Source organism: Poecilia formosa, unplaced genomic scaffold (assembly GCF_000485575.1).
Source record: "Poecilia formosa unplaced genomic scaffold, Poecilia_formosa-5.1.2 Scaffold36, whole genome shotgun sequence".
Lineage (NCBI taxonomy): Eukaryota > Metazoa > Chordata > Actinopteri > Cyprinodontiformes > Poeciliidae > Poecilia > Poecilia formosa.
Window position 1 is genome coordinate 1751749 of NW_006799975.1, and position 26978 is coordinate 1778726.

At 38.9% G+C, this 26978-nt stretch overlaps 1 protein-coding gene across 3 annotated transcripts in view; it reads right to left on the reverse strand.

Annotated features, from left to right (window-relative positions):
* cep192 (centrosomal protein 192) overlaps positions 1–25563 on the reverse strand; it is a 37512-nt gene extending 11949 nt beyond the window's left edge. Inside the window, exons 1-38 of one of the 3 annotated variants that reach the window (XM_016670624.1) lie at positions 25343–25563; positions 24760–24931; positions 24442–24549; positions 23540–23697; positions 22274–22329; positions 21907–22042; positions 20824–20939; positions 20599–20679; positions 19618–19764; positions 19261–19414; positions 18391–18605; positions 17788–17892; positions 16709–16843; positions 15682–15943; positions 14397–14546; positions 14250–14314; positions 13885–14109; positions 13616–13757; positions 13347–13429; positions 12995–13261; positions 11930–12521; positions 11228–11348; positions 10968–11124; positions 9404–10067; positions 8733–8873; positions 8430–8578; positions 6910–7140; positions 6675–6800; positions 6149–6289; positions 5927–5990; positions 5677–5816; positions 5112–5204; positions 4828–4946; positions 3460–3657; positions 2951–3041; positions 1602–1781; positions 488–748; positions 230–351 (exon numbers count right to left, since the gene is read on the reverse strand). In XM_016670624.1, the coding sequence (XP_016526110.1) occupies positions 230–351; positions 488–748; positions 1602–1781; positions 2951–3041; positions 3460–3657; positions 4828–4946; positions 5112–5204; positions 5677–5816; positions 5927–5990; positions 6149–6289; positions 6675–6800; positions 6910–7140; positions 8430–8578; positions 8733–8873; positions 9404–10067; positions 10968–11124; positions 11228–11348; positions 11930–12521; positions 12995–13261; positions 13347–13429; positions 13616–13757; positions 13885–14109; positions 14250–14314; positions 14397–14546; positions 15682–15943; positions 16709–16843; positions 17788–17892; positions 18391–18605; positions 19261–19414; positions 19618–19764; positions 20599–20679; positions 20824–20939; positions 21907–22042; positions 22274–22329; positions 23540–23697; positions 24442–24549; positions 24760–24926 (6362 nt within the window). In that variant the 5' untranslated portion in view covers positions 24927–24931; positions 25343–25563. Of the gene's footprint in view, positions 1–229; positions 352–487; positions 749–1601; positions 1782–2950; positions 3042–3459; positions 3658–4827; positions 4947–5111; positions 5205–5676; positions 5817–5926; positions 5991–6148; positions 6290–6674; positions 6801–6909; positions 7141–8429; positions 8579–8732; positions 8874–9403; positions 10068–10967; positions 11125–11227; positions 11349–11929; positions 12522–12994; positions 13262–13346; positions 13430–13615; positions 13758–13884; positions 14134–14249; positions 14315–14396; positions 14547–15681; positions 15944–16708; positions 16844–17787; positions 17893–18390; positions 18606–19260; positions 19415–19617; positions 19765–20598; positions 20680–20823; positions 20940–21906; positions 22043–22273; positions 22330–23539; positions 23698–24441; positions 24550–24759; positions 24932–25342 lie in introns of all 3 variants that reach the window. The other 2 variants (XM_016670625.1, XM_007550454.2) reach the window with 2 other exon arrangements.
* Between the last annotated feature and the right edge of the window lie 1415 nt (positions 25564–26978).

Genomic DNA, 26978 nt, shown 5'->3' on the forward strand with positions numbered 1-26978 from the left:
GAGTTTGGTTCAGGTATGAAGTTCATTTATCAGATCACACTCCAATTAAAACCAACAAGGAAAGCTTGTCAGCCTCACCGCATTATTGTTCTCAGGGGACAATTTAGATTTAATCAGTGCCTTGCAACTAATTCACAGACGTGGTAGCATTTACAGATGAAACATTTCATTAGGAGTTCTACACAGTTCCATTAAGCAGCAGCCTTGGCTAAATGCTGCAGCGTCTCACCTCCTGTACTGCTGCCTGGAGACCTCATCTCCACAAAAGAGGCAGACTGTGGCCAAGGGGCTACTGGCTGACTCACACAGTCCCGCTTCTCTGTGGCTGGACTTCATTAGGACAGTGATCACCTGGACACACAGACAAGTGACAAGGTCAAGAGAAGATGCTGTTATAATTAGAAGTATTGTCTTCGTCTGCTGCTGATGTTACCATCTCCAGGTTAAAAAACTTTTTTTTTTTAAAGTTGAAAGAGCAGTCCATCACCTCTTGCGTCCGTTCCTTCAGGACGAACTGTGACGGGGCCAGGCTCATGACGGAGGAATGCATAAGCGACCGGCTCTGGATGTCAGAGAAGGCCACGGCTTTAACAAAGGCAGCTCTGGAGCCCGTGTTCCTCACGCACAGACACACTTTGCTGACGCAGCCGACAGCGACGTCGGGCAGCGTCGCCACGTAGCCATCACCGTGCTTCCTCTGGTCCTCCAGGACTATATTGCTGGTGCCGCCGTAGCCCGACAGCGGAATCTAAGAATGGGACAACAAAGCAAGGTGGTTCTGTTCAAATGAGCAAAGACGCATTTGCAAGCAGGCGCCTGTGAGCAGAGCTTTAAAACACCCCACCAATCCGGAGAGTTATCCTTTCACGTTTCTTTTAAACATGTGAAGCAAAGTCACATGTGTCTGATTCTCGTTTCTCAAGAACTCAGGAAAAACGATGTCGACTTGACCAACATTGTAATGAAGTTAGTGAGATTAAACAGGCAAATTACCTCGCAAGAGAACCGCATTAAGAGCCCTTCATTAATATGAAATATAAAAAGATGATACAGAAGAGAAGTGCAAGATGATTCACACCAATTCAAATGGCATCTTTAAATAGCCAAGAAAGTTCACTGAGGTTGGACAGGAAGAACAAAGAAAGTGAGTGACTGTTATTCTTTTACCAATCTGGCTTGGATCCTTCACATGCGTTTCCACGTATGGATGACCCTGGGTTAAATCTTTAGTACAGATTAAAGACTTCATTACATCTCATTTTGCTAATGTAGCTAAGCTTACTGCAAAAAAAAAAAAAAAAAAGGAAATATGAAATGAAGTTCAAAACTATGAGAATGAAGTGATATCCTGTTTGGTGACCTAACATTCTGTATTTACATACAGTGGAGTTCAGGTAGAACAGATCTCATAACAAGGGATGACTGAAGATGTACAGTACATGAATACATTTACTGTCCTGTGTGAACAGATTACCCAGAATGCAAAACATTCTGGGTAATCTGCAGAGAAAATACATTATAGGGAAAAAAAAAACATGTAAAAGTAACTTCTGAAACAGAAGGTAGAGAGCATGGCAAAGCGATAAAGGTTGCATTCTTACAATGAATTTAACTCCTGGTTGTGATGAGCGGACTCCAGACTGTTTAATTTCCAGCTTGGCCAACATGCAGGCCACCCTGGTAGGAGCAAAGAGAAGGTGGACGGATACATCTTCCCTGGGCCGAATGGACAGCTCTCCATGGTGGGTCAGACACTCCTCAGGGCTGAACAAACTCTGGAGCTGGAAACAAAGAAGTCACTGTTAATTTAAACTTTTAGTACATATATTTTTGTTCACCATCATTATTAAAGTGCAATATACTTACTTTCAAATACTCAATTTTGGGCTTTCATTTGTTGGAAGCCAGGATCTTTAACTTCTTCTGGACTGGTGAAGCTAATTAGCTTCAGATCACGTTTTGCTGAGAATATAGCTATGCGAATGTATGAATGCTACAAATGTTGATGGTGCTTTGATGGCCAACTAGTGGTCAAAGTGCACACTAAATACGGTTCATGGAAGAAGAAGTATGCAATGGGCAGACCACATCAAATTTTGCTGATAAACTCTGTAAATAATCTTAACCCCGAGATAGGTTGTGCAACAAAACATGTTTAGGCTACAACTGATCAGAATTGACAAAACGAAACTGAAATTATAAGTCATTTCTACTTTTTGGAAGAAACTCCAGGCGACTATGGAACGCTAATGAGTAATGCTAGCATTAAGAAGCAATATATGAAATTCACAATTGTAGAAGTACATTTTGTGCAAGTATTTTGAACATGAAACTTTGAATTAAAAGCTTACTTTTGTAAGCTTTTTATTTTCATAAGTACATACAATACTTTATCATGAAACAGGATTAAAGCTTATAGGACAGTACAGTAAATAGATTTTTTTTATATTTAGCTGTATTGGAACACCAATGAAAGATGTAGGATGAACACCAATGTTTACTGAAAAATATATATGTTGAAATTGAAATTTTTGACACTGGTTTCATATGGCAAAAAAGTAGCTAGGAGCTAATGTTTAGCTACATTTGAAACACTAATGATAAAGCCATGGTTGTTCAAACATATGTTGACTTAATTTCAAAGATTTGTTTGAGCAACATGCAGTCCGTTTTATTCCTTAAGTGCTTGGTGGATCTAATTGGCATATCTAAATTTACATAAATGCTCAAACGTCTGACAGTAAAAACACAATACATTATATACAATTGGTATTCATTTCAGCAGTAAGGGATTAAATCACTGAACTAAACTACATTTATTAACAGACAACTGTGAAGGCTAAAACTGACAATGTTAAGTCTCAGTTTACAGCCTGCACATAGTCCTGGAAAGCTCAATCAACAGAAACAATGGAGAAACATGTCTTCATCACCATTTAAAATGCCATACCTGAAAACAGTCTTGGTCCTGACCACGGATGAGCAAACGCAGCTGCTGTGTGGTGCTGGTGGAGTTGTTTCTTAGAACCAGCTTCTGTTGGCTAAAAAGAGCAACCATTATAAAGAGTTTAAACATTTCAGGTCAAACCTCCTCTGCTTTGTTTTATCCCAATTATTATTGATATGCAATAGTTCAAATACAGTCAAATCTGATTGATTTTAATATAGATTTCTCGTTTCCATTCTGTTGTGCTGCCGTTTATCTCTTCACAGCACAAAAATAACTGTGCATAATGTTGAAACAGCTTCTGAGGAACAGCGCTCCCTGTAGACCCCCAGTGTCCCCTCTCATGAATAACATTACACAAGCCTTAAAAGAATAAGATGGAACACTGAGTTTTAAGATTGTATTTCATTTTTTAAATGGAGTCTTTTCCAATGAATAACTGATACCTAAGAAAGTGATGGGTCTGTAATCAAGCGGTACTCAAACTAATGAAAAACTCAAAAATTGCCTACACAGCTCGTCCCAGGGTGACCCCTCCCCAGGCCACAAACTGCTTATTGGAGAGGATTGGTGGGATGTCGCTGGTCAGCGAGGGCCCACAGACAGGAGCAGAGGGAGCCGCTGGGTTCCTGGAGTCAGAAGGGAGTACTTCTCCTTTCAGCGTCACCTCGTACTGAGGGCCCGACGGCAGCACCAACACCGTGAGAAGGCTGTGGAACATGAACTCAAGTGAGTAGGTTCAGTATTGATAGCATGCTGCATGGGTGACAAGTTCACAATGCACAGTAATTAATGATCAAAGCTCTAGAAAATACATCTTCTTTAGCAGATGTTTTCATTGTTAATATTCAATCTTTAAAGTAATGAAGATACAAAGATTTAAGTTCTTGAATTTCCTCACTAGACTTTTCAGTTTCCCATTAAAATTTAAGACGTACAAATTGAGATTTTTTTTTTTAAGGATGCATTCTATGGAGAGTGAAAAGTGCCAAATTGCAATAATTAGCTTATAAAATATGTGAATGCATCAATATTTTAAAACTGGAAATGGACATAATTAAATACATAAGTTTATGTGCTGCAATTAAATGTATTGATTTCATTTTAAAAACTCGATATGCCTATTTAATGCTTAAATTACTTTGAATGAATCAACTTTATCCATCACACTCAGTGGACGGGATTAGGGAAGCTTCTGTAGAGTCCCTGACGTCTAATTGGCTGCTTCAACAGGAAGTCAAAAGAACTTCTTCCAAGTTTGCTACGACTCGGGTCAAAATGTGGTCTTACCTACAAGAAGCTGACAGGCAGGCCCCGCCCACTAGCTAACACTAGCTCACATTCCCTCTTGAACCATTTCACACCAAAATAGAGGCTGAAGATGTTTGCCCAGAGGTTGCATTAATAAATTACAACTTATTGAAGTCATCTCCACACTTTCCAGTGAAAATTTGGACCTCAGTCATAGCAAATGTGGAAGAAGTTCTCTTGCCTTGCTGTGGAAGCAACCAATCAGGCATCGGGATCGCTATAGAAACTGCCCTAAATCCCACCGACTGAGTTTGATAGGTGAAGCCGATCGTTTAATTTAATTCATGATATGCTTCAGTATAAAATAAGCAAAAAAAATCTCTAGTTTTTTTTTTTTTGATGAAATCTAAAAAATTGAAGTGCATATAATTTTATATTTAAGAAATTTTGTGTTTTCTAGTTTTTATAAATTGAGATTTGACTAATTTCACAAGCTATTCATTTAATGTAATTTGGCACTTAACTTTCCACAGTATTAATTGTATGATAGATTTTTTTATAACCTTTTAACCAAAAAGGACCAAAGATCTCTCTTAATGTCCGAGTGAAATAAGAAATCTCATGTATACCTCTCTTTACACTTCCTGCTGCTTTGTGCTTTAAATGATAAAACGACACCTTGTTCTTCTGCCACTCTCAGGCACAGTTCATCGGGCGTCACCGAAAAGCTATCACTGTTGTCACTGATCTAGAGAGAAAAACAAATGAAAGTCAACTGTAAATAAATAGAGTGCAAGAACAAATGAACATTTCAAAACATGTTTCTCCACTGCTAAAGCAGAGTTCTGAGGCCCAAATGTCAGCGGCTACCATAAACCATGAATCTAATCATAAAAGCAAAGGACAGAATTACCTTCAGTTTCAGCCGAACATCGATGTTTCCTGCATTCTTTAATGGCAGAGTCTGTTCACTACATTTACCCACAGGCGCAAAAAGGCTCACCGTCTAAGAAAAAACAAAGATATGTTGCCATTAAATTCACATTTTTAAAGAAATGTTGAATCTACAACAAAGCCTGTATTATCTATAACTGCAAGTCAAATAAATTAAAATGAAAAAAAAACTAAGACAAGTCTGGACACATTCTTCTAAATGAGTTTTCTAAAGACACTTAAAGAAAAAGGTTGGATATCTACCCTTTATATTTGAAAGAAAAGGGTAACTATAAGACAGGGGTGTCCAAAGTGGGTCCTCGAGGCCCGGCATCCTGCACGTTTTAGTTCTCTCCTGGTGGTACTAACAACCTTTCAGCTCGTCAATGTTCCTCTTAGGCCTTCTAACGAGCCATCATTTGATCCAGGTGCGTTAAACCAGAGAGAGAACTAAAACATGCAGGATGTCAGCCCTCAAGGACCCACTTTGGGCACCACTGCTATAAGAGAATGACAAAAGAACAACCACATGACAGCTGTGCTACCTGCAGATCTTTAGGAGCATGGACTCTTGCAGTTCCAGACTTGGCCTTCAGAGGGATACTCCTAATGATGTGACTGGGACCTGGAGAGTCCATTTCAATGTCCACACGAGCGCTGTACTCATCAGCTGGACCCAGGGCTTCTTAAAAACCAAACAGTAGAGTCTAGTGATTTAGCAGTACAGATGTAGAACCAGACTTTTTAAAAATAATATGCTGGATAACTTCACAAGTTAAAAGTACATTTCAGTACCTGAAGAAGTTCTGAACTTCTGAGGAGCCTTGAAATGGACCCAGACCATAAAGCTTTCTGGGTTCTGGGAGAAATGCGTCGTGTTAAGGTGCTTTGTAAATGTATGGTTAAAAAAAAAAACATTTACTAATGAATCCCATACGACTACACCTCCTAGATGGAATTATAAACAAAACAATTCAGACTGACATTTTATTAACAGAAGATTTAGGTAGAACTAACCTCTCCGTAGCTGGCGTGCATCACATGATTCATGACCGAGGGAGAGGCCAATGGGACCATGTGTGCAGCCTGCTGTGTCGCTTCGGGCGTCATGCCAACGGGGTCTTTGGAAAGGGTGAAGCATCGCCATGCTGTGGCATTCTGAAAAGAAAAGTATGCAAAAGGTAAGGATATCAAGTAGTGTTCAGGCCTTTGGGAATGAATAGACATATTACACAAATTAGAAAAAATGTGAATATGGGGGCAAAAAAAGAAAAATTCAAATACTGAACCACCTTACATTAATGTTGTACATTAGTGTTCATGAGCTTGAACAAAAAACCTACAGAACATTTTATTTCCTTTTTCCTCTTATTTGACAGTTTTCAACTGTTTGGTTTGTTTGTGTTGATATTTTGGGTTTTTTGCTCTTTTTTTCTACAAAAGTGGTCAAGAACAGCTATGAAAAACAAAAGAAAGTGTAACCCTTTGTTTGCAACTAGAGATGACTGGGCTAATGGATCAGTACGGGTTTATCAGAACTCACAGCGCTGATCACCAGGCGGATGGGTACAGTAGCATGGGTTCTGTTCAGCAGTCTGAGAGGTAGAGATTTAGCGCTCCCTTCTGGCAAGTCTCCAAAATCCAAAAAGCCAGATTCACCAATTTCGATCTATTAACCCACAAAGGAATATTTCATGAAAACAACAATCACACATTACCTGCATGTCTCCAGGTCTGTTCCATGACTTCATGTTTGGTTCCACATTAGAGTCACTCACCGCTAAAGCTGGGTTTTCTGCCACTGCGATAAGCACCACCCGTTTGGCAAAGATGTTGGCTCTGGTAGCCAGCTCCATCTCAGCTGAGGCAGGCCAGGAGCAAACACTGAGGATGCACTGGTAGACTCCAGGCTGTGGAGGGACGAGCAACACTTTCTGCTCCTCTGTACTCTTGGGACCGATGATAGTCTTATTTTTCACCATCAGCCACTGGTAAAGCAAGACGTCCACCTGCAGTTATGAAAATGGGGGTGGGAGGATCTTAAAAAAATAAAATGTACAATCCCTACACCAAACTCTGGCTATGTGTTGCTACACAAATCAAATGGATAAAACCAGAGGTTGACAAAAAATAAAAACTAAAAAACATTTTTAATCACTTTAAAATTAAATCAAACTCAACTTCAACAGCTTCTTTGCCGTCCCTGTTTTAGGGCAGCAAGGATGCAAAATGTGCTAAATGAGCAAGAATTTCAGATGTTTTTATGAACCAATATCAGTTTACCTTTGAAGAGTGAGGGGGATGCTTAAGTGACGAGGTCACTTAAGAACTCCAGTAACTCCAATATTGGAGTAATTGAAGTTCAGTAACTGCAATATTGAATTAACTCAATATTGGAGTTAATTCAAGTAGGGGTGGTCATGTCAAAAATGAAAAGAAAGCCCACTCAGCAAAGAGGAAGTCGTTACTCCCCCCCAAAAAAAATGTAAATAAATAGTTTCATAACAGTTTCTAAAGGCACACAGCAATACAAATAATCTTGGGAGATTTCTCTTGTGGTTGAATGAAGCCATAAAATGACCATTGATCCATTTGGGGAGAAAAAAGAAAAAGAGGTGATCTGCTAACCTTAGAAAAACACCAGTTAGAAGTACAAGAGTGGCAGCATCATGCTGCAGGGACACAAGAGGTGCACTTCACAAAATAGATGACTTCATAAGGAAAGAATGTGAAAATATTGAAACACCAAAACTACAGCAAGGAAGTTTAATTGGACAAGGAGAAATGGTCTAAAATACCTGCAAACTGTTGTGATGTTAAGGGACATCTGACCCAAGTCGTGCAGCTTAAATTGCAATTCTGACAAGTAAATGTATGTAAACAAAAAAAAAATGCAATGTTTCCAATATGTAAATAAAAATAGCTTGGGTGATCTCAAAAGACCCAAGCCAATTAATCGGCTTTAGTCTCATATTCATAAAATATTATATTATATACATATATATGGGGTACTGTATTTAAGATGGTATGTTTTTCTTTTATTCATTTTATGGATTTTCATATTTTATATTTCATATTTATATTTCATATTTTAAAGTATTGAGAACCTTGTCACTTTTAATCACATTATATTTATTGTGCATTATGTAAAATTCCCTGTTCTAAAAGAAAGCCGACTCACCTCATTGTAACTAAATTGGCATAAAAGTTGAATAATCTTTTATATACATTTTTTTTTTTTTAAACAGTGCATGTGACCCTCTGGCTTTACCTGGATGTTCTTGAACAATAAACAAACCTTCTCTCCATCGATGGCCAGGCTGGTGACCGTGATGGAGACCTGCTGCCACCTGTCAGATGGGTTGAAGAGGCTGAGAGAGGTTTGTGAGGCGATGCCAACACAGCAGGCGTGAGGGAAGCGAAGCTCCTCTGGTACCACAACTTGGCCTGAGGATGACAGTGAGAGCATAAACTGATGCTGGCAGCTTTCTGCAATGTCTAAAAGGTTTAGATGTCATTAAGTTTTGTAACATCTCCCTCATCTTAACAGCAGATTTCAAAAGACTAATGTAGAAAACTCCGCTATGCCTACTACTGGTACCTCTCAGTTCTTCAAGACCGCCAGTCACCATAGGCTCTCCACCATAATGGCTGTAGGGTTTCCCCATTATTCCCATGTCATGTCGACTCTGATGGGGTAAAGTGAGGGAATGAGGTCCAGCCGGTCCTGGAATCAGAGAACCTGAAGTGGGAAGAATGGCTCAGTTAGGTCACTGAGAAACATCTAAACACAAAGTAGTTGGTATATTTGAAAATTGCAGTCCAACATGACTTCAAACACAGGTTATGTTTTCAAATCGGTGATAAAAGCAAAAATAAAATCTAGATTCTACTGCAGTCTGTCTATAGGTTATTGTAGATCTAAGATATTTTTGATTTTTGTTGGCTAAACTGTACATGATATATTAGGGAAATGTACAAGTCAATTAATCGCATGATAAATTAAATGATTTAAAATTTGTAGATAAAATTTATAGTTTCAGCTTCATTTATTTTAGACATTTAAAATGTCTTCCAGTTCCAATGTTAATTTAAATTGCATTAATTTTTAAAAATATGTTCTTGCATCATTATGCCATTATTATTATAATACTTCAAATGGTGTCAAAGCAACAATATTGTCGATCACCACAATAACTTCTGGAATGATTTATCGTCCAGCAAAATTTGTAATTGTGACAAACTCTAGGCAGTAAAAACCAGAAGACGTGCCTGTAGAGGACATGTTGTAAAGACCGTTTCCTGGCGGTCCCATATGAAAAGCCCCAGAATGCAGCTGGGCATCAGCTCCCAGGAACTGCAGAGGTAGTGGCGAGCTGACGAGGGAACGTCTGGTGAGGATGGACTGGACATCTCCTTTGTGGGAAAGATCCACCATGCTTGGACACTGAGGCTTAAAACCTGGGATGTGGACATAATGAAGGGCCTCTGCTGTGTAAGGAGGGGGCAGCATGCCAAGCCCCCTTGAGTACAGCGATGACAATGCAGAGGGGGCGGCTCCCCACTGCTGGGGTCCTGGAGGAGCTGCAGAGCTGATGGTATGCTGGATGTTTAGGTTGCTGCTGTAGCCTGAGTCCACTTTAGTCAACTTCCTATTGCTGGAGTCTGGCAGGTTCCTGTGGCCTGTGAATCCAGGTATGACGTCCCCAGGAGCAGGAGGGTAGCTACATTCACTCTGGCTGCGGGTGCAGCTCAGAGGGGCGCCGCTGTGTTGGACCTCAGGGCTTTTGCCCTGCAGTGGCGGTAGGGGGTCCAGGCTTTTAGACTGCTGCATGTTATCAAGACTTCTTGCTGGGTTAGGTTGTAGATCTGGTTCCACAGGTGGGGTAGGACTGAACCTAATGATGGTGGTGCTCAGTCCCATGGTGGATTCCCTCTGCAATGAAATAAGTTTCACTAGGAAACCACTCAAGAACTAACAAAAATACCAATTAGGGCTGAAACAATTGAGATAAATTACATAAGTTGATCACTGCAATAATCATTAATGAAGTATATGGACTCAGAAAAAGGTCATTTGTTGAAAGCCTAACAGAGCCAAAAATATACAAAACATACATTTTGCATTTTAGATTAAAAGAAAAATAAAACTTGTGTGAATATTCTACCAAGAATAAAGTGAATTAGTTTTAGCTTCATCCGATTTAAATTTTGTAAAGAAATAAAAACTCAATCAAGCAGATTTTGCTCTTAAATTATTAACTGGTTAAATGAAGAAAAAGACTAGCGATAAACTGTAAAAAAATAAAAATAAAAATATACCACTATATTAAGCACCTTCTGCTATTTAATTTGTTAGTGCAAAAATAACAGTTCAGCACCACATTGTACTGATATGTCCAGCAGAAAGGCTCAGGCTTTTCACATGTTTAAGTATTGTTTTAGCTGCAGGTTCATCCTTTAATCAAACACTAAAAATAAGCTGCATTATTGCATTTTAGATGTTTTTCTTCAAAACAAATTGAATGATTTCTTTTGCATCTTTAAATGCATTTCTAATATTGAATAGAAAAGGCTCAAGTGGTTCAATTAAAAATCTACAGAATGTGTAATTTTTTTGTGCAATTAGTTAAAATAATTAGTTGTAGACATAATACCAATTAACCATTTGAGGCAATAAAGGCAGTTTCTTCAAAATATTTACATTTTAAATGCATACGTGCAGCCCTAAAAAAGTAACATTTTGACAAGAGCTTGACAGTACATTTAAAAAAAAATAAATCTGTAGAAAACTTCCCAAAGCTTCAGTATAAACATCTCAGCAGTCCAGCTGTACCTTTTGCCGCTCAGGTGTGGGCAGAGCAGTTCTGTCGTTTACCGAGATGTATGTGAGCCTGCTGAGACTGGGGCTGGAACAGACTGACTCGGGTGAGAGGTCAGGACCTGGACGTCTGTCTGCCAGCCTGCCGTTGGATGAGGAGGGAGAATGCAAACTGGGAAGACAGACAATATTTTTCATTTGCAAATTTGGACCAGTGAAAAAGCAAAGAAAAGCAATATTTAATCCTTCTGGTTGATGGATGTTGGATACAATACCTGGTATCAGCAGTGGGAATGAAGGTCTGACTGGGAGAGGAGTGGGTCAGAGGGGAAGTGGAAGGCCTGAAGTTGCTCTGAGTCTCCTCCACACTTGGCTCAGGGAAATGTCCCTGCATGCCTTTGAACCAAAGATTGAATCTCAGAATAAACAATCATGACATCACATCTAGAGATGCAGCAGTCTGATATTAATCTGTATTGTACAAACACTGGAAAAAAAAAAATTCTAGATCGGCATCTGTAACGATGCGTCTGATCCATAAGGGCAGATCTATTCAATCCAATTCTGTGTTTTGTGCTCTGAGCAACATACTTTATATTCAGAATTCATAATTACACTTTTTGAAAAGGTTTGTTCCAGTTTATTTTTACATGTTTGACTAATATAGTCAACCTATTGTTTTTCAGTTTCTTTAATTTGTTCAGTCACTGCAGTTAAGAGTAAAACAACCAATATAAAATGTAAAGTTGTTTTTACATGTTTGACCAAGCTAGTGAAGCGACCGGTGTATTTAAGTGTGCTGTACTGGTGAAAAGTAGCAAATGTGTAATTCAGTATATGTATATCTGTGTTTAAATGTTTTAAGTCAATTCAGCATAGTTTTTTTTACTAATCCTCAGATATCTGTATCAAAAGTGGAAGTGGAGCGGTGCCTCCCTAACTGCATCAGTGAAGGTGAACCTCTGGGTATTACTCACCAGGTAGAGGACCTTGTGCAGGCTGAGCTCTCTCTCCTGAGATCTCTGCCTGCTTCTCTGAGCTTTGAGGTAGAGTTGTGGTTAAATTCCCTGGTGTGATCTCTGCAGAACCTCTGGGCCCGTCCTGCGGGTCCTGACCTACACTTCTCAAACTCTGGGTCAGGGGGGACGGAGCTTTGAGAGGCAAGCCTGACTGGGACTTCCTCCAGCTTTGGGAGGCTCTGGGTAAGCTTTTGTCATTCTTACAAAACGGTTCTGAATTCTGTCCCAACTCCACTGTCTGTCTGGCAGAACTGAGAGACAAATGAGGCCCGGAACTCCTGTCAGGTCTGCCGCAGTTTGTTGCTGCGTTACACTCCAGAGTCGCTCCGTCCTGTCTGCTGGAACACCCTGACATGGGGTTCTTCTGACAGCTGCTGTGACCGTCGGCCCAGCTGCTCAGGTTAAAGGTTGTGTGTGCGTCAGATGAGTCGCTGCTGCCAGACACGTTGGTCTTCAAGTATTTCTCCATGTCAAAGGCGCTCGTCTCTCCAACACAGATGCTCCTCTGCAGAACCTCTGTGACTGTGCTCTGATCTGGCTGAGGGGGCGTCTAAGGAGGACAAACAAAGGAGTTCATCTAATTTTCAACAAACACTCGAAACAAATACAAAATACCAAAATAGAGCTGAAACAACTAATCAGGTCAATCGTGATTAGTGGTTTATTGACACGCGTTAACTCAATAATACTGTATTTGTTGGCTCTTTAGCACAGTATATTGAACACACACATGAATATAACATTGTTTTAACTACAAATTTTTAATTATTGAGTCGATAAGTAATACATTTCATTAAATTGAGATAAAAGGCAGGATTAAATAAGCGTTCACCTTCTATTCCTTTTCAAACTAATTTTGTTCTTGTTATGCACGCCCATGTTTTCTCTGTCCTACCGATTGCTTAATTGTTTATAAAAACCCGTCTGAAATGAATAAATCAAAGTCATAATTCATTACGATGCATTTTAACTCTACCAGTCACTTTCAGAGGAACAAATAGTGAACAGATAAATTAGTCCTACCTGATTATCCGTGTTGGGCGCCTGTTTGTGGGTGGCGCCAGACTCCGGTCCACTCCTGGCCCTGGATTTCTTGGACAGACCTACGATCAGAGCAGCCAGCTGGGACGGGTCAGTGCTGATGGAAGCGTTGGCAATAGCCGAAGCGATTGTGCTGATGCTGAGCATCAGTGAGCTGCTGTTATCTGGAGACAAAACGCTTTGGTTCATCATGGTCGACTCGGATCCTGAGCCTGGAGTGTATTCAGACATGGCAGCCCCAATATGGTCCTGAAACACACAAACCCAGATAGATGAGAACATATTATAGGTCTCTTTTTTCAATTCATTTTTAAACACAAGTAGCATTAGGTACCTCAGTTTTACCAGGTTCTGGGTCAGGATCCCCTTTTGGTGACAACCTTTCACCAGCAGCATTCAGAGTTTTGTCCAAATCTTCTGCAGAGACATAATGAGCCCAACAACATTTAAGAAATTAACCAAAAGCATTATGAAAAGGTCAAACTGTAACTGAGTGTGGTGTCAGAAGTGCAGGAAAAAAAAGAACAAAAAAAAAACTACCGATTAAAAATCACTATACACTGAAAGATTCGCATGTCTCGTGTCAGACGTTTCCAAACACACCTGTGTTGAGAGTTTTGTCTACTTCACCAAAGTCTACAGTGGCACCGAGATGCAAGTTGTCATTAAATGAGAAGTCAGGTGGTTGGATGAGTGGAAAAGGTTCCCTCTTTTCTGGAGAGGTGATGATGTAACCAAAGGATGGCTGGATGAAGAGAACAATTTCAATGAAAACATTAACAAAACACACAATAAAACCGGAATCCATCTCAGCTTCAAATATACACAGAATCACAATAAGTTATTAACCGGGACAGACTGCATCTACTGACCCGTTTGACATCATCTCCATCAGTCCTGCCCAGACAGCCCAGGGCTTCTGAGCGCTGGCTGAAGAATTGTCCTAAAGACAGCCGCAGGTAGCTTTCATCTCCCTGCCTGATCTCCGACGAGACCTGGGAAGCCCTCATCAGAATGTGGCTGCTGGGTGGACTCTTCCAGGAAGAATCACTGCGGAAGGTGCTGTTGCCTCCAGCTGCTGGCTCAATTTGCTCCTCCTGGTGGAGAGAAATACTCAGAAACTGAACAGAGGAGGCACTGTAAGCTAACCCCCGAGCATTTTAGCTTTCTGTGTCATCTGGAACAGTTTTAATACAAGATAGAAATCAGGATCAAATTTGATCCCAAAATGATTTACCTGCATAAACTGGTGCTCTTTCTCAAACTCCTCTTGATCCTTCATCATCTTCTCCATAGCATCACCTGCAAATTAGTAGCAGCAAAATGCATTTAATTACAAATCACTTGCATATTTTTTACAAGAAAGTTGTGATCTTTTACATACTGGCAGATAGAAAGTCCTCATTTTGAAACTGGCTGCTATTATCCAATTTCTTCTCATCAACCTCTTTCTCAAAGTTGGAGTAATAAGCCAGGTCAGTGACCCACTTCCCTTCTTCATTTTGGTAAACGACACTCTGACCGGCGTTGGCTCCTGAAGAAGAAAGCTGCTGTTAATATTTAACAAGAACATTGGTGCGTATGTAGTTACACAATCAGATACTACTACGGGTGCACTGAAATTGGCCCCGATTTCTTTAGCTGCAGGTGACTGGCCGATTTTTGCATGTGAAACCGATCTACTAGGTCTGAAAATGAACCACTGTACCCTTCTGCTCTGCTAGGAGAGAGCTGGGCTCCCACAGCTTAAGTTAAGTAAAAAGTTCAAGACAGACTTAATGCCACTTGATGAAATTTACTTCAGAATAAGCAAAATTAAAAATGATTACCACGGCTGACGATTTCACCCAAATGTTTAACATAAAACTTTTTGGTCCAGTTTAGAAGCTACAAATTTTGGAAAAACTATCCAAAGATTAACATAAACACAAATGGCAGGTTATTTATTTATGAACAAAGAGTCCTGGCTTCAACAACGTTGCTCTTATATGGAGATTGCATGATGTTACAGGGAGAAGCATTCGGTAAACTAAGAAAAATAAATGTTTCCAATTATTTTATTATGAGGGGCTCTGCAACCATAAAATTCTATTTACATTAAAGTTTACGTTGACGTTTTTAAGACCTCTGAAAGACTGATTTGAGACATTTTTATACCAATCAAGGTATTATTTTTAAGAGATAAATTCAGTGATTCAGATTTTTTTTTAGGAATCTATGGGAACCCACCAGGTCACGTCTCCACATGTGAGGTTAACAACTGTCACCCTAGCAAAATATACACTGCTCAAAAAAATAAAGGGAACACTCAAACACATCCTAGATCTGAATGAATGAAATATTCTCATTGAATACTTTGTTCTGTACAAAGTTGAATGTGCTGACAACAAAATCACACAAAAATCATCAATGGAAATCAAATTTATTAACCAATGGAGGCCTGGATTTGGAGCCACACACAAAATTAAAGTGAAATGTTCCCTTTATTTTTTTGAGCAGTATATTTAGTGACTGTTCAGACAACAAAAAAAATAAATTCTGTTTCGGCAGGTTAGGCTTTTTAAAAATTGTTGATCGGCTAGAAAACTGCAATCTGTGCACCACCAGATACTACAAGTAAACTGAAGGATTGAAGTTGATGTCAGTATTTAAGTGAACTCTTAGCCCACCTTGCTGAAACTCCAGCTCCATGTTGTCTGGGCAGTTGGTCCAGCCTTCATCCGACTCCTCCGGGTCCTGCTGGAAGCTCTGGGAGAAATACTTTGCTTCCAGCGAAGTGGACAGAGGATTGTCATCTTCACTTGCACCACCGGAAGCTTCGGAAGCTGCCACATCTCCACAGGGGCCTCCTCTGGGGCCCAACGAGTGCCGGGCCCCATCAGGCTCATCCACTGCCTCATCATCAGTGGCATCCTGGTTGGTGTCCAGCACCTACACAACAGTTAGATGGCAAAACTCAATAAGAATTAAAATTAAAACATGTTGAAGTTTTACTTGTAGGTGTATGTAGCAAGGAACCCATACTGATTGATGCCGATATAAAACAACTTTTAACAATTACAGTTGTACTTTAATTTAAATAGAGATTCAGTTAGAAATTGATCAGTGAGCAGGATCAGACAATTTAAAGCTCAACAGGTCCTTGAATGAAAAATAGTAGCTTTTTCCATATTAATTGGTTACAGGTTGTGGCAACACTGATCTAGATACTGTAACCGACAGGAGACTCAAAGTTAGCCATTATCAGTACCAGTAAGGTGTTTATGCATGAACTGAAAGGAAGCACAGAAATGTATTGATAGACTGTTTTCATAACACTTTAAAACATCTGATTCACTCAGGCTGTGAATCAGGAAGACTTTAGTAGATAAAAGGAATCCACTGAAATGTTTACAATGCTTTGGAATCTCAGTTCTGGTACGAATCAGGATTCTCCAAAGAACAGAGATGAGCGTTATAAATGCCAAAAACTATATAAAATGATAAAACCAGTTTAAAATGTCAACCAGATTTTTGTCTGTAAATGAAATGGCATCTATACTAGCATATAAACGAACACTCATGGAAGGAAGACCATATAAAGCTAATGTTTTGAAAATTCAGATGAGAATTCAGCTACAACATTCTGATCACTGCATCTGTAGCTACATTGGTCAGAAAACTGATTTAGCTCCCCATCGCTGTAATACACAGAACCTGGGAAAGATGGAAACTGCCGTGTGTGCTTTGAAGAGAAGCGGTGTCGTTAGTCGGATCCTGCGGTCTCTTCAGGTAGACTGAATCCAGGACTCGTTCTGCTGTGGGGCCACAATCTGTGCTCTCCATGGCATCCTGGCATCCAAAACAGAACCAACATGACCATAGGGAAATGTTTGGATTAATGACGCTACATGTCTTGGGCATCCGTTTTTGTAAACTCCATCTCAAAAGTAAACAAATTGGGAATTCCAGCCAATATTTTCAATCTGAAAACGTAAAATTGTAGTAATGCAAGAAAACACCAAGTTTTTTAACAGCAATGGACAACCAGTCTTCAAAAATATTTCTTCCACATGCAGTGAACGTACCTACAGTGTACCTGAAGTGAGCATGCTTCTAAAAATAGCTAACATGATCAGTGTGCACAACAGATGGAATTCTACCCATTTTTGGACTTTCAGCTTAAATGTCGTTTGTATGGCATTGTACTAGACTGTTAAAAACATTTATTCCAATAATTCAGTGCAAACAGTGAAACTCAGATTTATTCATTCATTATTCTTGGCATGCTTATTTGACCTTCCCAAGTTTTTCAGGGGAAAAAATAAAAAATACATTTTGGGCTGCTCACAATATCAAACCACAACTGTTATAGCAATATTAATCTGTACAATACCATAAAGCTATGTAAAAATAATATTTAAGAAAAAGGGACAATTATATTGAGATTAATGACCCAAAAGGTTTTCTTAAATTTTTCCTGAGAAACTTAGAGTTTACATTAAGTCAAAATCAACATCGATAAAAACACTTATCTGTGTATAATTAATGGGTTTGACTGTTTGATATTTTCTGAGATGTTCCCACAAACCAATGTTATAATGCTGCCCCTTGTCCTAATTATCATAACTACACTTTAAACCTAGTCAATGCTTCACTAGAATTTCATTTAGAGAAAGTCCTGATATTGTGGCAATACAATCTGTTAAGTGTTCCATTTTATGCTGCTTTTATAAGTTTTAAAGGAAATTTATCCCCAAAAATAATCAGTAGAGAAGTAGAGCTTGTGTCCTTACCAGGGCCTCCTGTCTGTCCAGCATCCTGCTCCAGTGTGTGTGGGATGCCACTGAGGACGACAAGCTGGCCTCACCGGTTCCTACAGGCCCGACGCGGTCGCCCATCTGCAGGACCCAACACACACAGGAAATACTGAAGAGCATTGATCACCAAAGAAGAGTTAGGAATGGATACAGCAACACCACACATGGTGTTAAATCAAATCAATAAGTTTCTGAAATAATTAAACTCCAGACATGATTAATCTGCCATTACAATTCCATGTTTTCCATTTTTTTTGGATCCAGAATGATGGTAAAAGTTAGTCTCACTGTGAAATAATTTCTTTTTTTAAACCACTGTTTATTCATGTCTACCTAATAAGTTGCATATTAGCCAATTAAGGATTCATTGCTATTTTAGAAGAGAAAAAAAAAAAACTAAATTCAGTCACCTTTTGTAACCTTTAGAATTGGATTTAAATTCATCTTTAGCGTATACTTGGAGGCGCAGTAAAAATGACCAATAAGTTGTAAAATATCCTACCAAACCAAATAAGGAGATTTATCCTTAGGTTTTACACTCAGGATTTTTTTAGCCTTCTCTTCAACAGGATATCACACCTGTGTAAATCTGGGAAAACCGTTCCTCATGTTTTGTGGGAGACTGCTGAAGTCCTTTTTGTCCTCCTCACTGAGAGGACTGCTCCCAACAATCCCCAGGCCGCGCAGGGCGTCGTACGTTGTCAGGACTTTGACTGGAACAGGGATGGTGGAAACGCCCCCGTCGTTTCCGCTTTCCTCGCTGCCACTGCTGCCGTCGCCTCCGCCTCCATCCCCTTTTACAGAGGCACAACACAAACTGGAGGTTAAACGCACAGAGCAGGTTGGGCTTTTCCCATAGCCATAGGAAAAAAATAAATAAATAGTTGCTACACTTCAAACCAAATTACAGATGAATAAAATAAAAAAAAAAAAAATGTCATGCATTCCATGTATGTTTGATTCCTGACCTTGAGAACTCTTCCTCAAGTGACTCTGTAAACATAATGTTTATACTTTTGGGGGTGGGGGGTTTGTTGCCCTTAGCCCCAATGTTAGAGAGACACCAGAAATGGACAAGTGTGATTAGTTAAAACACTAATTTCACCCTCAACTGAAATAGATAAATTTTTCACTGATAATTTATTGAGATGTATGAACAAACAATTGAGCAGTAACATTTTTAGAAAAACAAGTAGTACATAAAAAAAAATAGGTTGACTAACTTGGTCAAACATAAAAATTGCAACAAACTTTCTTTCAAATGGTTCAGAAAGTGCAATTAGGAATTATAAACATATAAAGCACAACTTCCCACAGAGCACAAATCGTAGAATTTGTCTAAATAGATTATTCCGGGTACATTTTCACTCAATTTAGAATTTTTTTTCTAAATATTGGGACAAAATACAGATTTTATCTAATTGGTACATCTCTAAGTGTGTGTTCTACCTGCAACAGGAGAGCTGATGACCTGTCCTTCAGCTGATCGTCTGTGTCCAATCCCAGGAAGCAGCGATGGACCTCCACGACCAGAGGAAGCCTCGTCCCCCGAACTGCCGCCTTCCAAACCCGGCCTGAAACTGGGACGGTTACTTTCTCCAACCTGTGGAAACATATGGATCCCCACAGAGGGAAAAAAAAAAAAAAGTTGCTGGAATACTGTTGCTTCCATGGCAACATTGCAATCCTGATTATTCTTTAAGGCTTTCTCTGGGGCTCAACATTTTTCATTCCACCTCTCAACTCAAGTGTAATATAAAATTAGGTTAAAGACATTTCACATCTCCATAATAACCATTTCCTGACCAGTTGTCTGGACGTGCTAGGCAACAGCCGTGTCTTGACGTTGTTCCTTCTGGCCGTCTCCAGCTCGTCCTCGGTGTCCTCATCACTGGCTGGACATGAGTCCATGCCTGTAGCAGCGAGTCGCACATCAGGCATCCGGAAGTCCTCCTGGAGAAACATAGTTACAAAACTCTTCAACTCTGCAAGGCCACTTTTAAACCACATTTTCCCACAGTAAAATTCATGCACTTTTCAGGCACCTTACAGGTAAGTTTTCTAACCTTTCCTGGACCACCCTTTGCAAATAAAACAATACAAATGAACTAATAGAAAAAAGACGGATGCAATGCACAGTTATATACATCATTTATTGTTAAGGTCTTGTGATGGTACTCTACAGCAGGGACAAGATAAATTTAACAGAATTGTGCGTTTCAAAAAGTTTCTCACAAACCTGACTGGTCTGGGAACAAAACACTAATTTAACAAAAACATCCTTTAATTTCTGTAATATTTAACAAGTAAAATAAAAAACATTCATTACATTGAAACACCAATAGTTTTAAGATAAATAACTTTCATGGACAAATGTGTTTAAATGCTTAAACACAATATACAGAGAAGGTTCCGACATTTGGCGAATAAAAATAACTAGTGATTCTAACTAACCTAAAACAAAAGTTAAATCTCATTTAACTTCAGACAGCGGGAAAAAAAAAGCTGTGGTTTTATGTGGTTTATGAAAATACCTGGTTTCAACTGTAAATAACATTTTCCAACTTTAGTCTTTTAATCAAGTGTTAAATTGCATTTCATTACAAAACTGTCGTTTGAATATCAAGCACTTTCCAAACATTGATTCATTGAAATTGTGGCTTTTTCAGGGATTTCAGGCAGCCATATAAACCCTGGTTATCAATATAACCCTCCATATGGTTATATTGACAAAGTAAACTGATGAGGGTCACAAGAAAGACGGGCAGTGATGAAAAAGAGCCTGACCTGATTGAGGAACTGGTATCTTCGCTTATGTGCCTCTTCTGAACTGGCATCAGACGTGTAACCTGCAGCAACCGCCACTCTCTGTGCATAAGCAAAAAACAACTTACATTACGCACATTGAGGCATAACTTCGGTTTTTAATTAAATGCATTTGCTCAATGCAGACAAAGATCAAATTACAGATTTAAAAAATGGGAAACCCAATCTAATTTATGTGAATCCTACCGACACAGGAATCTCCTGCCCCTCCACTCTGCCTCTCTGTGTTGCTGGAGGAACCAGTTTGTTAAAATATGCCTCTAGTTCGTCATCAGGCAGGTTGTTCAGGTCAAGGTCATCATCTGGTGGCCAAGCACATCACATATAGAGCTAGCATCCACGGCTCGGTCACAAACTACACCCAAGCTCTGGGTTTCTTCTGCCACATCAATGATTAAAGAATATTACAAATCTGAATTCCTATATTAATTTTCCATTTCAAAATTCCATAATGTTCCAAATAGTTACAATAATATTCTGAACACAAGTCAAACAGTTACCTCACTGGGTTTTATTATTCTCATGTTTAACAAACTGCAAGATAAAAAAAAAATGTATCGTTGGTATCTGATTGTGCAGTGTGGCAACAAGCTGCTGTGCTGCTTTCAGTGGAATCTGAGCAAACTTAGATCAACTCTACATAATGCAAGACCTGGAAAACCTGACAATGTTACTTTCATTTGTGTTATGAAAAGAAAAAAAATTACCAAAACCAGGTCTGCAGCAATAAAAAAAATCCCACAAAATCAGAAAGATTTAACCATGTAGAAATCAAAACTTGTTTTGATAATGTGCTTTAAAAACATGTGGCTAAGCACTTGTGTGGTCCATCTAGTGACATCACGATAAGGCATTTCTGTGTGCTCTTAGACCCGAGTCAATGCAAAGAAAAATGTTCATCACACTCAATTCCAACTGACCAGAGGCGTGTCTGAATGAGACAGTGTTCTACCTGAATGTGGGGCTGTAACAGACGTAACTAAGCGTTTTAATCAATAGGAAAATTTGATTGTAGTAGCCACCATTCAGCTTAAAGAGGGCAGCAATGAGGCTGCTTTAGGCTAAATATTGCAGAATTAATGAAGTTTACATAAAAACATCACAATTTGCTCATAAACAAAGAACCCTAAAGGACTCATTTATACGGTTCATCCGCTAATTAAAATTGATTTGGGGTTTAGTCACTCAAGTTTCTTTAATTTCTAAGAAAATCAAATCAAACTGTCCCAAACCTGGAAGGAACCCTGTAAATGGAAGGAGTAATAGTACCTGTCACATCACTGTTCATAGTGTCCACAGACATAAGCTTTTCATGGACCAGGAAGCTGGAATTACTGCCACTGCAGGAGTCACTGTCCAATCCGCCGGCCTGCAAGCAGTCTGCCTCAGATGTGACCGCTACAGCCTGAACCCATACGGACAAATTTAACATGATGAGTAAATAACAGTGAGTCCAAGTCAAAAGTAAAACCCAAAGATCAGTTTAGACCTTTAGTGTCCCTCAGTAAAGGACAAAATTAGTTAAGTAGTAAGAAAAAGACAACACTCGAGGTGTCAGGCAGAAGAATAGAAATCAAATACAATCACATACAATGGATACGTCAGAGACCAAAGTTGTAATTAAACAATTATGTACCTTTCTGTTGTTCTTCTGGCCCAGTTGGGCAATTGTCAAAGAACCAGTTGAAAGATCTATAAAATGAACATAACTCCATTTGTAAGGCAGAAAGATTTCCAGTTACAGCCGTCTTCATCCAACACCAAAACGTTTGTATTTGCATATATAGCACCAGTGAGTCATATTATAATATTCAAGCAAATAAGCCTAGCTTTTCTGGTTATGTGTAATCAAAATGTTGCTTGGTTAAAAAACAAGTTTGATTCTGTGTAGTCCCATAGAATGTTTTAAAAAATGCAAATGAAGTAGAGGGATTAGCAGTCGATATCATGTTGCGGCAGCAGCCATGTTACTGCGCATGTCGCCTTCAGAAGACAGGCAAGAATACATTTTTCTAACTATATAAACTATTTACAATAAGGCTAATAAAATTTACAACTTGCTGCCAGTGCAGATCACCCCTCTTTGCCCGGCCAACTCCCGCACACAGTTTTGCAGCATCTGCGGTTGTCAGAAGTTTTATTTTTAGCACATTGTCTCTGTACCTAGCACCGCCTCCCGTTCAACCTACTGCATTTTTAATTTTTGATGGCTTAGCTCATCACCTGCCTTGATCGATGTAGCTACATCCCCATTTTCCCCTCAAGTTGTGACCAAGCTAGGAAGAAAGGATTTTATTTAAAGAATAACACACTAAATATGAATTCCATTTATTTTTCTTTAATAAATGAAAATGTACATTTTTGGAAAAGCCTATTCCGGTGCCTTTATTGCTCACCATGTATACGTTTGTCTTATCTCGAGGCACTCGGCATATCTCAGAGAACTGATTATCTCACTGTGAATAAATTGCTTTAGTATCGCTAGAAAGTAATATCCAATGTTTAGGTCATTTTCTCTCATCATTCATCGACTCACCTGGTGAATGCTTATGAGTGACTGAGACGCATCTCATCCACTAATGCCAATTTAGTGGATGAGATTTGAGCACGAGAAAATAACTTATTTTCTCACACTCTGATAAACAGGTATTGTAGTCCACTGACTGACAAATACTAGCTAATTTTAAAACGGAAAGATTAATGATGGTAACCATGGTAACCAGAGCATTTAAAGACCTCCTGGCTCTTGCAGTAGTCAAGGTGCGTGCAACCGCTGTGTTTACAAACAAATAATCCCTCTACAAGAAACAAGCAAAATAGCAAAAAAAAAAGTAATAACAGCACCAAGACAGGAAAAGAAAGTCTCGGTGAAGAAGAGTCTCAGGAGGGCTGGAGGACTCACCGCTCCCTAGCTCTGTGGGCCGACCAGACACTGAACCCGTTTGGGTAGGAAGAAGGCCAAGCACAGAGCCTTGGTTTCTGGATGAGCTCCCATCCAGACTGATCTTAATAAGCATGTCTGTCAGGTGGTGGGTAGCAATAAAGTCATCTGTATTCTCCCTGTGACACAAGCAAAGAGAAATATTCAAAAATACAAACAAGTTTATTTATCTCAGCAAAGCCATTTTCAGTTATATAGATTTGCCTTTCCTCGCTGTAAAAACAACCTAGCAACAAGATAACTCCTCCAGAAACACTAAATTACTGTATACATGTGAAAAAAATAAATAAAATGACTATACAAAACCTAGAATGCAGCCAAGACTTTAAAGAAAAAAAAACATGTATAGCAGCAGTGAGCCTTGAAATATTGTGCATTAAAACTTTACACAAGATCCTAATAAATAAATTACAAAAGAGCATAAACAAAAACATGGTTGTTAAAACAGACTTAAAATCTTAATCACTATAAGTGTTGGTGTTTATTATGATTTTGATAAAAGTAAATAAAATCTCATCTTTTTTACCTAAAAATTATTTACTCCATTTAGTTGGAGAATCAAAACAAATACCCAAATAGGGAACTTAGCAATTACAGTCAGTAGGGCAAATATGCCGTTAAGAACTTGGCTCAAGCATATTATGAAATATTAGTTATTGATGCTCTCGTGGGACCAACATTTAAAAAATGTTTGGAGAAAAAAAAAAAAAAGAGCTTAATTGTCATTAAAAAAAAGACCAACTGTTACTGTGATTTTACAATAATAACATAACTCCTTAATCTGGACACCATGAAGGGTGTGTGTTTGGGTAATTAGGTGAATTTGAAAATATATCATTACAAAAACGTGTTTTTTTACTCACAAATCATCTTTGAAGCCGAGGGAAAACTTGGGATGTCCTGCAACAGATGACTGTGACTTGCCTTCTTGTGCTCTGCCCTCCAGATATGACGCTTCCTCATGATCTCCTCTGTAAAATGATCACATTGCAATGATTTCACAAAGAATTAATAAAATATAAAGGAAAGGGGTTGGTACGAATCAATTAAAAACATAAACTTTGAGCCCTGGTAGACATGCTGACCAGACGACTCTTCTCCTTTCCGGTGTCACAGAGAACATCGATCAATTTGACACATTTGAAGGAAAAAAGTGTGTAGGAGGTCCCATCCTTTCCCACCTGCTGTCGGAGCTGGGTCTACTTTTAGCTACCGTCGAGGCAGCCACAGGCAGCCCAGGACCAGAACCCAGAGTTACATTCTCCAGTGTGGCGCGGTCGCTGTCCAGAGATCTGCCGAGGAAGCTGGGGAAGGTTTCATCCTCCAGCTTGTAAAAACTCTCTGCCATATTTCCTAAAAATAAATAATGATATTATTTCAAGCGAGCTGCAATTTTTTTATTCATAAGGACATAAATACAGGTTAATTTGGTGTAACCATATAAACAAGCTAAAAGTGAGATTTAAGAAGTTTATTGATATCGGTTTTGCTCGTATAGGGTCAGTATTTGACATAAACGGTCAAATTACCCTCGAATAATGAGTACAGTTTGCTTAGCTAGTTGCTAAAAACAAGAGTTATGACCCTCCACAGCACAACAACTGAAGTTGCTTATTTTGTTTAATAAAGTTTTAAAACTTACAGGCAGGAATGCCAAACTACCCAGGTTCTGCTCTATGTTAACGTAGTTCTTTATGAATTTCACCAAAAACAAAGAGTTCATAGCATAAACGTTACTTTGTCTTAAAACTCACATTCACTCACCAGGAGTGGGCCGAGATTGAATATTTATCTCCAGCTCGAGCGTTCTCTTTTAAACTTGTTCAAACACAGTCAAGTTAGGTTCCTGTTGTTCGCTCCCGAACACACATGTTGCTCGTTATTAATTAAAATACAGCGTTTCAAACAGACTACTCCGTACGGTACGACCAAGCAGCGCCCATACACTACAGGAAGCCCGCGTGAGCGTCATATTAGAAGGGCGGGATCTAAATATTTTAAATTATTTGATTGGCCGAAACAACAGAGAGGGCGGAAATAGCAAAGCGTGATAGGTCGGAACAGGTGCCGCACTTTATTGAGCAGTTTAGAAAATATACTAGGTGTTCCCCTTCTGCCACACACCTGGATTGAATCTGTGAGTGATTAACAGGCTTCTGCAGTACTTGATGACTGCAGAAGAGGTCATGCAATCATTTGGATCAAATGTTCTGAAATATAGACACATCTAAAACATGCAGAGCAGGGGGGCCTGAGGACTGGAATTGAGAAGCACTGCATTAGACCATAAGATTATTTCTTAAATTCACAACTTATGTACATGATTTAAAAACAAACTGTACTTTAGACATAAGTGATTATTTACTAAATTTTAAACAAAACTATGTTTGTATGAATACTAATTATTATTAGTAGTAATTATTGTTAATAACGTGATATTAATTATATTATTAATAGTATTAGAATATAATGTACATATTATTTGTGTTCTTTACCTGAGAGTATAACAAAAATGCAGCAACAGAGTTAGCAGTTTGGTACAATGAAAACAAATCTTTCATGTATTTTGGTGTTAAGCCATCTAGTGGTTTATAAACTAAAGTATTTTAAAGTCTATTCTTTGAGCTACAGGGAGCTTATGTAAGAACTTTAGAACGGGGGTGTTGTGCTTTATTTACTTATTTTTAGTGAAAATGTAAGCAGTAGTGTTTTGGAAATGCTGCAGTTGTCCTTTTAATCAGACATATGAAGAAACCATTACAGTAATCAATTTGACTAATGATAAATGCATGCATATGTTTTTCAAGCTCTTGTTCATGTATCCCATCTGCGTAGCTATGGTAACTAATCTTATTACATTGTATAGCATGAGCCAGTGGGAGGCAGGGAGAATGTAAATATTAAATACAGATGTCCCAAGATTGAACAATGGGCTACCTCTGATGTGATTTTTGTCAGCTCCAATAAAAAGTAAAGTTACCTTTTGATATGAAGAAGTCCTGGTTCTGTAGGGAAGACTCAAACAAGCCAAGTACTGTACCAGTAAGTTCCACACTGAGTTAGTGTGGGCACATGTCTGACCAGTTTAGTGTGGTCATGACCTAGTATGTGAATATAGTTGAGGGAAAGAGTTGAAGAAATATACCAAAGCAGTTTTAATAGTAAGATCAAGAACTTTTTAAATTATTGAATAATAAAAGCTGTGCATTACCAACCAGTTAATCTCAATTAGTTTATATTTTGTTTTCCTATATTAATTTTTCTTTGACCGATCGGTCCAGATCTGGAGTGACACCCATTCCTGTTGGGAACCCAGTGGAAAACCCATCCCTCACTGCTGGTCAACGTTTCTAGCTGGGTGATTTTTTTTTTTAGTTGACTAAGTTGGTGAAGAATGGAC